The following is a 13,309-nucleotide window of genomic DNA, read 5'->3' as shown; positions in this document are numbered from 1 at the left end:
GGCGAATGCATACATCCCCCCAGAATCAAAAATACAAATACACTAAAGTAGGTCAAATCCATGACTGGAGACAAATCTAAACTTTTAATACGAGTGTTTTCAATCAATGGTTTATTATTAGTGTTTATCATTTAGCTGTCTTTTTATTTCAAACATAACATTAAAATTTCAGCTCAAACAGCTTCCCCAGACTTTAAAGGGCATATGTCATCATATTCTTTTTTTAATGTACACTAATGTATTTTAAACAAATCCATTGTTTTTATAGCAAAGTAGCATATTTTAAGAGTAAATGTACACTTAAAGAGCAAATTCTTTGCAGAATTTCTTAAAAAGATTATTGCTAACGTGTCAATAAGATCTGTCATGTCAAATGAACTATTGTTGGGCACAAATCATGAACTGTTTTATTAAAGGGAAACTTTTTAAAGGGAATATTTTTATTACTTTCCGAGCAATATGTTATGTTGGAGGGAGTAATAAAAAATATGCAGAAAATATGGCTGAACTGTGTAAAAAAAGAAAAAAGAATCTGATATAGTCTTGGCTTTAAGGGAAGGAACAACCACAACATGGAGGAAGACGGCGGGGACACTGTGTCTATTTGTGAGCATAAAGATCAACATATCATGGTTTTGTTTTTCATGTGTCTTTTTTGCTGCAAAACATCTGTTGATGTCCACAACCATCCAGATGTGTTGTTTCCTCCCTCGAAACAACACATCTGGATGGTTAGCAAAATTAACCATCTCCCTTCCTCTGACAGTTACTTCGACATATTCTTAGCCAAATCCAATGCATTGGAAGATAGTAGCTAACAGGTTGTACGTCAGTATTTTTAAAACGTGTATGATCCGCTTGGAGTTACTTTTCAAGGTGGAACAGGATGGACATGTGGAGATGGTGTCAATAAAACTAAGTTATTTTGTTGGGCGTAATGTGCCTGTACACATCTGAGTTAAAATGTTGGGACAGATATTCAAGCATCAATCCGAATGGTTAAATTATCTTTTAGAGTATTTGTTACAAGTGCTCAGGATGGTGAATTACACTCAGAATGGACTCATCACACGCACTTTTAAATCTATCTGTGGGGTGCTGGTTTGTTTGGTTTTCATCCACTTAACACACTTAACATTTCTCCCGACCTCCTCAACCTCTGAAGATAAATCACCATAAATAAATATACCCTTTATGAACTCAAATTCAAGTGAAGACTTTGCTATCGCTACTTATATCTTAATGAATGGGTTTAGCTCCCTGTTGTTTTTCTGCATTTCTGAATTTCAGTCATAAAATGTAAATTAGCTGAAGCCTGAACATATTTGAAACAGAGAATTTTACCAAAATGATGACATATGCCCTTTAAGTTTGACACTGAGCAGCAGAGTGTGAGAATCAAACTCTGTCTGTGCTTTATAGAGTTTGAATCCCTCAAGAAGGAAAAAACAAAAACAAAAGTCAAACATATAATCTCATATTTTCTAAAGGTAAGCAGGATCACTCGATGCACAAACCAACTTCAGTATTAAATGCTATCTTTCCATGTCACCAGGAAACACGAACACTTTCCAAATCAGTGCACTAACTTGGTCAACCATGCATCAGTACCTATGACTGATCCTTCCGTTCATCGACATGCAGTAAAACAGTAGCTCGTACAAAAAAAATCTGATTTTAACAAAAGATAAAGAATAAATTAAATCAAATCTATGTGTTTCATAAACAAATATGCTAACGTCTATTTACAAAAAGTGTACAATGAAAAGAGCTGCCTTTGTGACTTCACAGAACCCAGGTTGGTGGACAGAGTTAATTAAACAGATGTTGAGTTGTTGTAGTGCTACACAAAAAAAGAAAACTTGTGTTTCATGCCGTTACGTTAATTCTGAAAAGACACGATGAGAGCTGCTCTGTACAGATAAAGATTCAACAAGCCTCCAGACAACAATACTCTACTCTGCTATTGCTCAAACATGTTGAGAAACATGCTAAAGTTCATACTGTACGCTGTGTTTCCACTATGAAATCCAGTGAAAATATACATTAATAACATTTACCTTGTTATACTTCAGTATTTAAGTTTGGATGTGAATTTTATGCCATTTGGAATATTAAATTAGTTTGCAAATTTGCAGCTCTATCAGAATGAAAACCTATTGTTAGTACTTCACATTTTGTCTTGGCTATGCACAATCAACAAAGGGAATATCTTATTAAGGCGGCACTGATGATAATAAAATAGGACTTCATGAAACTGCAGCTTCTTGCAACCCTGAATAAAACTGTATTCAAACCAAGGTGGAAAAATCTTTGACTTCTTGATTCATGGCGATTCTCAGCCCAGATGGTAAACCTTTTAAACTGCTCGACATCGTTCCCAAAAATTAAAGCAATCTGAAAAAACAAAACAATTACATTAAAGTGATTTGATGTGTATAAAATGCCAATCCAGTGTGCAAAAAAAAGAAGATAATTTCTAGTGTGAATACAGTCTTAAAGATTCTTTCCAGCCTGTTTAAGTGGGAGTGATGGTGAGACGATGGCAAAAATTTGTTTGTGCTCTGGGATTATTGTATTAAGTTGAGTGCAACAGCAGTACTGTGAACGGCAGCCTCAGCAGGTAAGCCATTCGATCCGGTTGCAGCTTTTTAAAAGAGTCTGGCGGTCGGGACAGCAAGGGGTCCTTGCAAGTGGAAGAGGAGGCATTTTCAGGAAGAATGAGGAGGAGGAAGAAAGGTTAAAGAGAGGAGCGAGCAGCAGAGATGATGTGAGAGGAAGAGGAACATAGACGTAACCTAGGGCTGCTCCTCTTTCTTCTTCAGTGATATACGTTTCTTCCTGGCAGCAAGCATTTCATAGAACGGATCCACACTGACCGCAGATCTGAAGAACAACAAAAAAGGTAGGTAGAAACAAATCTCCATCTTAGCACATGAAAATGTAGAAGAGATTGAATTTTTTCAGCTGTAATTCAGATATTTTGTGAAAGAAAAACCAGAAATGCTGCATTATTCAAGGTTTGTACACTTTTACCCACAATAAAATTCAAGCACTTTTCAAGAATTTTCAAGGTAAGTTTTAAAATTTCTCCTGCACCACACTTTGGAGATTAAAACAATACAAAAGAACTAAAGAAGACCGTTTCAATTCACTATTATATGATATTATTTACTACTGTTGATAGTATTCTACATTTTACAGCAGGGGCAATCTAAACTAAAATATCACAAAATGTTATACTTTGAAATGTTTCTCTCACACAAGGAAAGAAACCAAAAAGGCTTGACCCAATTTTAAAAGACCAACTGTATGTAAACTTCTAAAATTCAAAGAAAGTTACAAAAAAAATCTCTAACAAATGTTTGCCTCTGGCATTAAGCAAATGGAAATAATTTAGGTAATTTTAAGTGACGTAAAATTTAGTCTGATTTATCGTTATAGTGAGAAAAAAAACGTCCGTATTGATATATCTGTGTCCAACTGTAAAAAATGTTTTCTAAATTTAAACTTTTAATCAAGCATTAGATTGCACGGTATTACAAAAATGGATCAAGCACTTTCAAAGATGTTCTGCAGAATTCAAGCACTTTCCAAACCTTGAAAACAACCAGCTGAAATTCAAGCATTTTCAACACTAAATTGTAAAGACAGGAAAATTATTTTAATAATAAGAAAATAAAGTCGCATTGAAATACACGAACATTCACAAAGCACTGCATCCGTTATCCCCGTTTGTCATCTTTTTCTTACTTGATGCTGTGGATCCACTCGTCCTTCTCCTCCGGTGTGGGTGCAGAGATACGGTACACCATGTGGTTTCCTTCCACCACCCTCCCATCAGCCTCCGTCTTACACGCCTTGATGAGCTGTCCGCGGTTGTTGGGGATGTACAGCTCGAAGCAGTTCTGTTTAGAAAAATAAGAAAAAGACGTTATGACGCTGGAGAAATTACAAAAACAAACTAATAAGATATTCCAGTGAGGAAATGAAGGCAACTCACAGGCTTTCTTGGGTCCTCTACTTCACGGATGCTAAGATTTTCCAAGGGAATAATACCTCGTGGTTCCTTATCCTGTTGGCGAAAAAGTTAACAAATAGAAAAATTATTACATATCCTATACTGTTAAATAAATAATTCAAGTTTTATTAATTTCAACATTTAGGAATTTGTATATTTATTAGTACAAAGACAAGTTTAAATGAAAAATTTGATTTATTTTTTTATTTTGTTTAATTGAAAACATGTGTATTTAATAAATTGTTTATTTTTTAAACTGTGGAACTTTTAGGTCCTTGACGTAAAATCAATTTCCAATTTTCTGAGATCAGCAGCATTCTAAAGGAAACGCCTCAACACTTTAAACAGAGTAATTATTTTATCCTGCATGGAGTCTGACATTGGTGACAAACACTGAGACTTACTGTGGTGTATTCAAAGTAATAAAGACAGTTGTCTGTGAGGATGAACCATCGGCGTTTCCAAGTTTTCACTCTTCCTCCTGCAAGATCAAAAATTAATCAGGTATTTAAAGAAAGCAGGCAGTTTATTTTTAAATAAGCACTACTCTACAATATCTATGTTCTACCTACCAATTAAACTTAAAATTTCTTGTTTCTACGTTTTATTAAACACGGTTTCAGTACATACCTCCTGAGAAAACAAGCAGCAGCAGTAGAACATGGAAATGGCAGGAAAGAAGCAGAGACAAAGAGAAAAAGAGGAATTAGAGGGAGACAAAAGGAAACAGAGAAGGAGACCGTATTAGTGACACGGACCAGAGGCCCCCGTCATGCGAAAGAACAAAATCCAGACTGCCATAGCACAAGAGAGTGAGTCTGTGCTTCACCATCACATGCTATGGCAATGTTTTAATACCACAGCAGTGTTTGGAGGCCAGGAGGCAACAAACCTCAGAGACAGGAAGACAGATTCAACATAGCACAAAGCCTTGGAGGTGATTAGAGAACAGTACAAAGCATGTTTTCTTCAGATCTCTGTAACACGAACCGCAATCAGCAGTAACAGATTAACAGATTAACAGTAACAGATTATTAGGATCGGAGTTAAAGGTGTCCTGCTTAGTACAGGCTTAGACAAAACATGTTTATTACATTTTCTGCATAAAATAATTTTTAGATAAAGTTTTAGAAAATGGCTACAAAAACATGTGCAATTACCTTAGAAAAGCGAAAGCGGAGCCTCCTGCGCAACCAACAATAATGCAGTAACTAAACACTTGTCTTTTCCAGCAACCATTGTACAGCGCATACAAAGGTAAAACCAGCTGACCAAATATGCTGGAACTCAGCTCAGGTTGCTAGGTAACGGGGCAGTGCCAGTTGATTCTGACTCAACAATAGGAAGGTTTCTGAAAAGGATCATTTTCCAGACACCAATAAACATTAACTTATTGCCAAAAATTGTGTGGTTGTTTTTCTTTTAAGTGCTTGGGCTGTTGTTTTTAGAAGCAGTTCAGACCCAGATGGAAGTATAAAAATGCTTAAAATGTTAATTTTAGAGCCTCTTTACAGGCAAGATAAAGCAGGATGGGGGGGAAAACTCTCACCAAGCTTAAGCAGCCAGCCCTCTCTGTCTGGGTTGAAGAACGTGTGCGTCAGGTCGTTACCATCGTCCTCCGGGATCTTGAACGGTTCATTTTTAATGCTTTCATACAGATTCTGAAACACAACAAACCAGAAAAGATGAGATCACCATACAATCGCTCTTAAACTACCAACACAACTGATCAGGTTGATCGTACTCTGAGCAGCTCCTCCGGCAGGTCTCCCCCGTCGTTGATCCCGCGGTTCATTGAGATGAAACGGTCCAGTCCGGGTTTGTCTCTCACATTCGGGTTATGGAGGCTTGTGTTCAGCATAATTATGGCAAACGAAAGCACGTAACACGTGTCTGTGGACAGCAGAGAAAACAATAACCGGCAGGAAATGAGTAGGAAGGAATCCATCAATACTTTATTACAACCCAGGCGCTCTCCAAGGAGCACTTAACCTTACAGCAAACCGCTGGCACCATTTACTCCTTCCCATCAAAAATCACTTACAGAAACATTTTATTAATGATACGCAGATTGGCAGAGAATCTAAATCAAACTGTTGAATGCTTCATTCTTCAATACTGAATATTTTAAAACTTATACTGAACTATTACTTTCAACTACAATCTACAATCACATTACTGGTTCCTAAAGAGATAGAAAAAGACTGTCCAATAATTAACCAGCTAATACAAGCATGCTTGTGTTACTTTATAAGGTACAAAATGGCAAAAGAAATAATATTCAGAGCAATAAGTACATTTACATTAAAACTGCTACTGATTTCAAACAACCTCTAGTCAATATTTTTAAATACTTTTCCACTGTCTGCTAAAAAAATCTAATGTCTTACACTGCGTTTCTTATTTTATCTGACACCAACTTTAAATTGATCTCAAAACTCGTAAGTAAAATTAATTCCTTGATTCTTATTAATATCAGACTGGTAAAACATTGTGACTAGTAAATATCTGGATAATTGAATCAGTGTCCTCATCCTCCATATGTGCATTTACAAATGCATATCAAAACAATGAAACAATAGTAAAAACACTAACTATGGTGCTTATACTCAAGTTTATAATTCTGTAAAACTCTGGTCCAGACTAATGCCTCATCTATACAAACTAAAAATGCAAACAATGAATGTAGTGCAGTCTGCATCTTTAAAGATAATCTCATTACCCTGAAAGTCAAACCAAGTCAAGTCATTTGATCGCTGCTTGATTTGATTAGAACTTGAGCAGCTTTTACGCTCAACTGAAGGCAAAGCGCCAAGATAACCTGTGAAACGTGGAGAAACTACTTGAAACCAAAGTCATGCATCTTTAACACGAAGGATTGATTTTCTACCACAGAGTGGAAGGTTATAGACAGTCTACAACTCTGTGGTAGACATTCTTGTAAAATCTGTTGACAGACAATCATGAAAAGAAACTTCCCACAGTTGGACTTTTAAATAATTACTTGTTTCCATATTGGGTACAGACAATTAAGTTTCTAATATTACAAATCCGTCAAAGTTTAGGACCAACAGATGTAAGACTTCTGTTAAAGGTGACCTATTATTCTTCCTTGAACAGATTAGGATACGTCTATGAGCTACAAAACATGTTAATTACCTTTTTTGCATAATGACATTTTAGTCTGGTTTTCCCAGGTGGTTTTCCGACATCTCGGATCAAAACCAATGGATTTGCGACAGATTTCTCCCAGATTTTTCAGGCAGAAAAGTTTGAATCAGAGACAGTTTGCCGCCGTTACAGGCTGGGCAAAAAAAAAAAAAAAAAAAAAAAAGGGTGACACCTAGTGGTTGACCTTTGGCTGCCTATTATATGAGCTCCTTCCAGAATGAGATGTTTTATGGTGTCTTGTCACTTTAAATCCTCATAAGCTGCTGCTGGCCACGCCCCCAAACTCAATGTTTACACTAAGATGTGAAAATGGCTGCAGACAGATGTGCAATTATAAATGCGTACTTCATTGAAAAGCAGAAGTGGAGCCTCCTGCACAACCATCAAGTATGCAGCAAGTGGTTTCTGGAATGTAAATCAACAACTAAACACTAAAAACCAGCTGACCAAACATGCTGGACCTCAGCTTGGGTTGCTAGGTAACGGCGCAGTGTCCATATATTGAGGCTTTTGAAACGTCTCCTTTTCCATACACAAAAAAACATTAATTTATTGCCAAAAACTGGCTGGGTGTTTCATTTTTATGTTATGCTGCTTTTAGAAGCAGTAGAAATCCTAGTATAAAAATATTAAAATTAGAATTTTAAGCAATATGTCCTTATTAACCCACTTGCAATCTTAAGAGACGTGATCAATTGGACACTGCAAGCTTTTTACCCCGTGCGCGGTCTGGTGGAGTCGTATTGACACACCAGTTATTTTGTGTGGTTTTGGGAATTAATGGCAGGTTATTTGACTCAGTGGATGTTACTTTGTAAAGCTGTACAGTATTTAATAAAGTTGTAAATATTCCCTTGCAGTACAGTCTATTATTCTTAATCCTGTTTTATTTATTGTTAATTTTTGTGTGATTTTTGTGTGTCTTTGCTACTGGTACACCTGAATTTCCCCACTTAGGGAAAATAAAGGTTATTTCTATTTGATTCTATTTATGCAACTCAAAAGAAAACATCTGCATGACTGTATCAACATGTATTTAAACTGCAGAGCCTGCCAAACTACTTTTGCTTTACACAAAGGAGGACTGAAAGAATGTACCTCATCTCATAACAATTCAAGGAAGCAATGAAAACACAAACTGCTCTTATTGAAAGGTACTGGGTATGAATACAAAGGCCTCCGTGGGTTAACATATCAGCAAATCATTACTGGTAAGGGAGAGAGAGTGTGAGGGCAGCATATCTGGAAAAAGACTTTCACTTTGTTTGAACAAACAGGATTTTACAGAACTGGAAAAAGTCCAAAAATGACATTCGGGACAGATTTCACAACCAAAGATGGTTGTGTTTTTTATAACCTGTGCTTTGGAAGACACCAGGGTTGCAGTGGCAGTATCTCTGAGCAAAGGCCTCCATCATTCTGTCAATCTTCTGTGCTTCGCCTGGCAAACGGAAACTCCACAGGAACTGTCTGTAGAAAACAGGACAAGGTTTAGATCCAGCCTAAAAGATCAGGTTCTGCAATCAAAGCAGGTTTCTGTCCTGTCGCATAAAGTTCTCCCAACCCAACCAGAGACAAACATTGGATTTTCCATTACTGAGCATTACTGCTCCCTGAATAATGACTGCATACAGTCATTATACAGTCATAATGAAACAGTAGTAAGCTACTGGATTTTACAGTAGTAAGCTAAGAAGAGGATGAAGTTTACCTGAGGGCCTGCACAAGGTTAAGGTCGGTGAACTCATGGAGGTCAACAAAAGCTTGAAGCACTTTGATGTTGAAGTCATCTCTGGAAAAAGAAGTCATTTATATTTACAAATCATCGTGACAACAAAACAGGAAAAGTGTGAGGTTTTTTTATACGTGATGCACCTTTCTCCCAGGTAATCCCCTATTGCGGTCTTGTTGAGGCCTTCTCCCTTGTACAAGAACTGTGCGATGTCCTCTGCTGTGTGTCTGAGCAGCTCGTTTTCCACCAGAAACAAAATCCCCTGCAGAAAGAGTCGGTGAGTAAAAGCCGCATGTGACAAAAACAGCTGCAAAAGTCCAAGAAGGCATTTACCTTTTTTGGGTCCATATTGAATTTCTTGCGTCCCATAGCCACATGTCTACTTTTCTGTAGAGTTTTGCTGAAGAAAGCATAAAAATGGTGAGAATCTGAATATTTTACAGCAGAAAAATGTGATGCTTTTCTTAAAACACTTTGCATATCCTGTCAAACCACATCAATCCTAATTACATCGTAGACTTTCAGTTGATTTGAACACAAAAATGTATCTACCTGCCCTCTGTACTGGTCTCCAGTCCCTCTACCTCTAAAATTGCCTCTCGTAATTCCTCCCTGAGCCTCTGGATCTCCTGCAAGAGGACACCCTTCCTCCTGCGGATGTCCTCCAGCTCGGAGCGCTCCTCTGGGCTCAGGTCTACTGGGACTGCAGAGGAAGAGAAGAAGAATGATTGCATTGCAGCGCATTTCACAAATAGTTAACGGAGCTAAAATAATCTAGGTCAAAAGCAATCTATTCTGGTGGTAAAAATACAGAAACGAGGTGCATTGCTAGTCAATCTCCATTATCTTAAGAATCAAGAATGGGGGCGTGCCGGGGTGGCGTAGGGGATAGCGTGACCCATATTTGGAGGCCTTGACGCGGCCGTCACGGATTCGACTCCCGGACCCAACGACATTTGCCACATGTCTTCCCCCCTTTCCTGTCAGCCTACTTTCATATAAGGGACACTAGAGCCCACAAAAAGACCCCCTGGAGGGGAAAAAAAAGAATCAAGAATGGAGAACACTGAAGGTAGGAATAAAATATTTATTTAATCATATATAAAACAGTCACTGAAAATCAGAAAAAATCCAATAACTGTGCCAATAAAATTTCATTAAAATTAATTAATAATCCATTCTCCTAATATAGCCCAAAGTGAATCAGTGATTAATCAGAACAGCTAGCTCACTGCTTGAAAAAAAAATACAAAAATCTCAAAATTGTCCAGGTTGCAATCCAAAATAATGCAGGAAATTATTTTCTTTTAATAGTTTTTCATTGTCAAAGCAAATAGATTTATGCACACTGTTTATTAATACCCTGGTGTCATTTACATTCTGTTTCTAAATAAAAGTGAGAACAGTTTGGAAAGAAAATAAATCTGAACAATATTTTCTGCAAAATAACCAGATTTAACCAACATTTTGTTCACCTGCAGTCACAGACTTTCACTGAAACTGCTTTGATTTGTCTAGAACTAGATTCTGTCAGCTACTGCAAAAGAAGGCATGAGGAATTAGAGTATTCTTCTTCTTACTATTTATTTGAAATTATAAAGTCCAATATTTACTCTTTTTTTTTTCAAAATAGGCTTTTCTGAACTGAACCCAAGGAACTGAAACAATTACAACTCAAACTCCTACCTTATCAAGTCAAACTAACGTCTGATGCTGTTCAATAAATCACCTTTGTATTTTATTTTCAGATCAAACTGATCAGGAGAAACATTTACAACCGACTTGCTCTAAAATGTTTTAGAGAGCATTCAAAGGGCTGAAGATATCCTGAGCCATCTGCAGCTATGTTGGTTTAGGCTTAGGCTACTGGAAGACAAACTGATCATTTTCCTTCACATTGCTACTTTCTTCTTCTAATACTCTATAACTTGTATTAGTTGCTATTATTTTGACTTTTTCTCTCCACAGAAGACACATCTGGTCTGGTCTTCTACTTGGCTGTGAAACCTTCCTGGAGGAAAACAGCGACAGATTTAATGCTGCAGCATTCTCCTTTTCCTGCTACCTTTTTACTTTTCATCAACACTGAACATCAACAACAGTTCTTCTGTATGTTTTTTTGTGTCTCTGCTCTGGCTACCCAAACAAAAACAAAACCGACGGCCGCTTGTACTCGCCCCGGTTCTGCTGAAGGTTTCTTCTTGTTAAAGGGAAGTTTTTCCTCTCCACTGTCGCTACATGTTCATCCAGAAGAAATGAACGCTGCAAGCCAATAACTCGATACAATCTGATTTGAATAATAACCTGAACTAAATGCACTGTTTGATAACTGGAATGAATGTATAATTGAACTGAAATGTATTTATTTTTTTAATTTCTTGAGATTACAATTTGTTGTGAATTGGTGCTATAAGAATAAAATGAGTTGAAGTATGTTTTTGTTTTAGTAATTTATGTTAAATAAATCCTCTGTTTTGCAGTGTATCACATAAATACCATAAATGAAACAGATTTTTATATTAACTAAATAACTAATTATGATACCCAGCCCAATAATCAAGTAGTATCAATATTGCTTAAAGCAGAGCTGCATAAAAGCAAACATAGTCTTGATAAAGTTCACAAGACAATTCCTAAGTAAGTTGGTTGAAACTTTATTTATTTTACTATGCGTTTATTTCCACATTTAGTGATGCATTTAATGTTGAACATCCTAATGCACAATACGGTAAAAGATAAATAAATTTAAAAAACACGCAATCCCAGCTGAATCAAATCCTGCCTGAGAAGCAGCAGCAAACAAAAGCACAAACAACAAGTTGAGCTGGGAAAAAAAATTTAACAAAATGCTTAAAATGTTGTAACTTAATCAGTTTCGCCAAAAAAAACAACAAAAGAATGCTAAAACTAGAATTATTGGTGCTCACAGCAACACATTTGTTACAAGTCGATTTATTTTAAACCACAAAACAATGAGCTGCCACGCCCACAGTCTCTCCTGTCAAAAAAAAAAAAAAAAAGAAAGCTGTGCATTAATTTAAACCAGCTGCAGTGTGCTTTCTAGGAAACGATTTCCTTTTAGGATAGACCAGCTGCAACTCAATGGCTGGTGGCGATGCTAAACATCCACCGACATTAGCTGTAAAGTTCGCGCAGGGCAGCCATCGATACAATCAATATTTCATCAGCAAAGGTAGCATTACTGTTGCGATTTTATTCTGAATATGGACTGTAGTAAACACGTTGTCGGAGAAAGACAGTCATCTCGCAAATATGCTTCGGGATGAAGAGTTTCGTCAACCTGCGCGAATGATGAAATAAGCAACAAGCTACACCTGACTAGCTGCGGTTAGCCACCGGAACCACAGGCAAACAGAGACTTAATAAGACTTACTGTAGTCCAGGTCATCCATTTTTGGTGCTTTATTTTTAGGCATAAATAGCTCAGAGTCGACTGTCATTAAATGTCAGAAAATTGGGGATATATCGGGAAATATATCCTCAAAACTAGAGACAGAAAAAAACAGACAACCCCCCCACCGGTGTCGAAATGCTGGGCCGTAGACAAAGAAGGTGGCGACACGGGAAGAGGCGTCTGAGTGTACACCAGCCTACTTCCGGTCAGTTCATTTTCAAAATAAAACCAGAGTGTATCTTTTTACATTGGGAAAGAACCGAGGGTGAAGGCAGATATTCCGCATTACTGCCGGTTTAGAAATTACATTTAAACAAATAATGACCCATTAAGAGCTACATTATTTATTTTTCGACTAATTTCGTAGTTTAGCGAAACATAGGCTACTTTCAAATATAAAAAAGGCAAGAAAATGGACTCAAGCGAACAGGTGTGCATGAACGTCTCCATTTGACCTTTTCAACAGCATATTATTGGTAACCATAACAACAATCAGAAGACACTAAACTGAAATAAAAATGGCCACAACTGATATTACAGTCTTTTAAATGAAAGCAAAATTTCACAGACACCAATTTTTAAAATATTTTAGGAGCATGTCTACCAGCTTTGTGGATATTCACCAGTCAGACTGCATAGAGAACATCCAGGACTATAGCTTATGTGTTGTACTTATTTATGGTACAGTATTTGACTAGGCCCTCCATTCTTTTGCAGCTCTTGCTATTTGGTTTCATTGTCCTGCTGAACAGTCTCAGATGTTTTTGCAGCTTCTCACAAGTTTTCTTCCAAGATTGAACAATATTTACCTCCCTCTATTCTCCCCATCAACTCTGATCAGTTTCTTCATCTCTGCTGCAGAAAAGCAGACCCACACCATGAAGCTGCCACCACTGTTTAATACAAAGCATGAAGAGCAGTGTTTCTTTAGCCTAAAATAGTAGAAAATTAAAAGCCTCATATATTAGGA

The 13,309-nt window shown here is 37.0% G+C and overlaps 1 protein-coding gene across 1 annotated transcript; it reads right to left on the bottom strand.

Annotated features, from left to right (window-relative positions):
* Positions 1-740: 740 nt before the first annotated feature.
* On the bottom strand, positions 741-12,480 carry cyth2 (cytohesin 2). The gene is made up of 12 exons (XM_014468679.2): positions 12,319-12,480; positions 9,477-9,627; positions 9,258-9,324; positions 9,068-9,186; positions 8,904-8,984; positions 8,550-8,662; positions 5,766-5,914; positions 5,571-5,682; positions 4,426-4,502; positions 4,004-4,075; positions 3,754-3,908; positions 741-2,886 (listed from the first exon to the last, which is right to left on the bottom strand). The coding sequence occupies exons 1-12, from the start codon at positions 12,383-12,385 to the stop codon at positions 2,799-2,801; spliced, it is 1,251 nt and encodes a 416-aa protein (XP_014324165.1). The 5' UTR covers positions 12,386-12,480; the 3' UTR covers positions 741-2,798.
* Between the last annotated feature and the right edge of the window lie 829 nt (positions 12,481-13,309).

The sequence above is a fragment of the Xiphophorus maculatus genome, chromosome 3 (assembly GCF_002775205.1).
Source record: "Xiphophorus maculatus strain JP 163 A chromosome 3, X_maculatus-5.0-male, whole genome shotgun sequence".
NCBI lineage: Eukaryota > Metazoa > Chordata > Actinopteri > Cyprinodontiformes > Poeciliidae > Xiphophorus > Xiphophorus maculatus.
Note: the sequence above shows the minus strand (reverse complement) of the source record. Positions and strands in the feature narration are given on the sequence as shown.

Bases quoted from the DNA above. Each gene is read 5' to 3' on its own strand.
- cyth2 (XM_014468679.2), bottom strand. From the start codon at position 12,385: ATGACAGTCGACTCTGAGCTATTTATGCCTAAAAATAAAGCACCAAAA. The intron at 9,325-9,476 runs GTAGATACATTT...TGCTTTCTTCAG, and splicing joins GAGACCAGTACAGAGGGCAG to CAAAACTCTACAGAAAAGTA. The intron at 5,915-8,549 runs GTTATAAAAAAC...TGCTGTCCACAG, and splicing joins TGGTGTCTTCCAAAGCACAG to ACACGTGTTACGTGCTTTCG.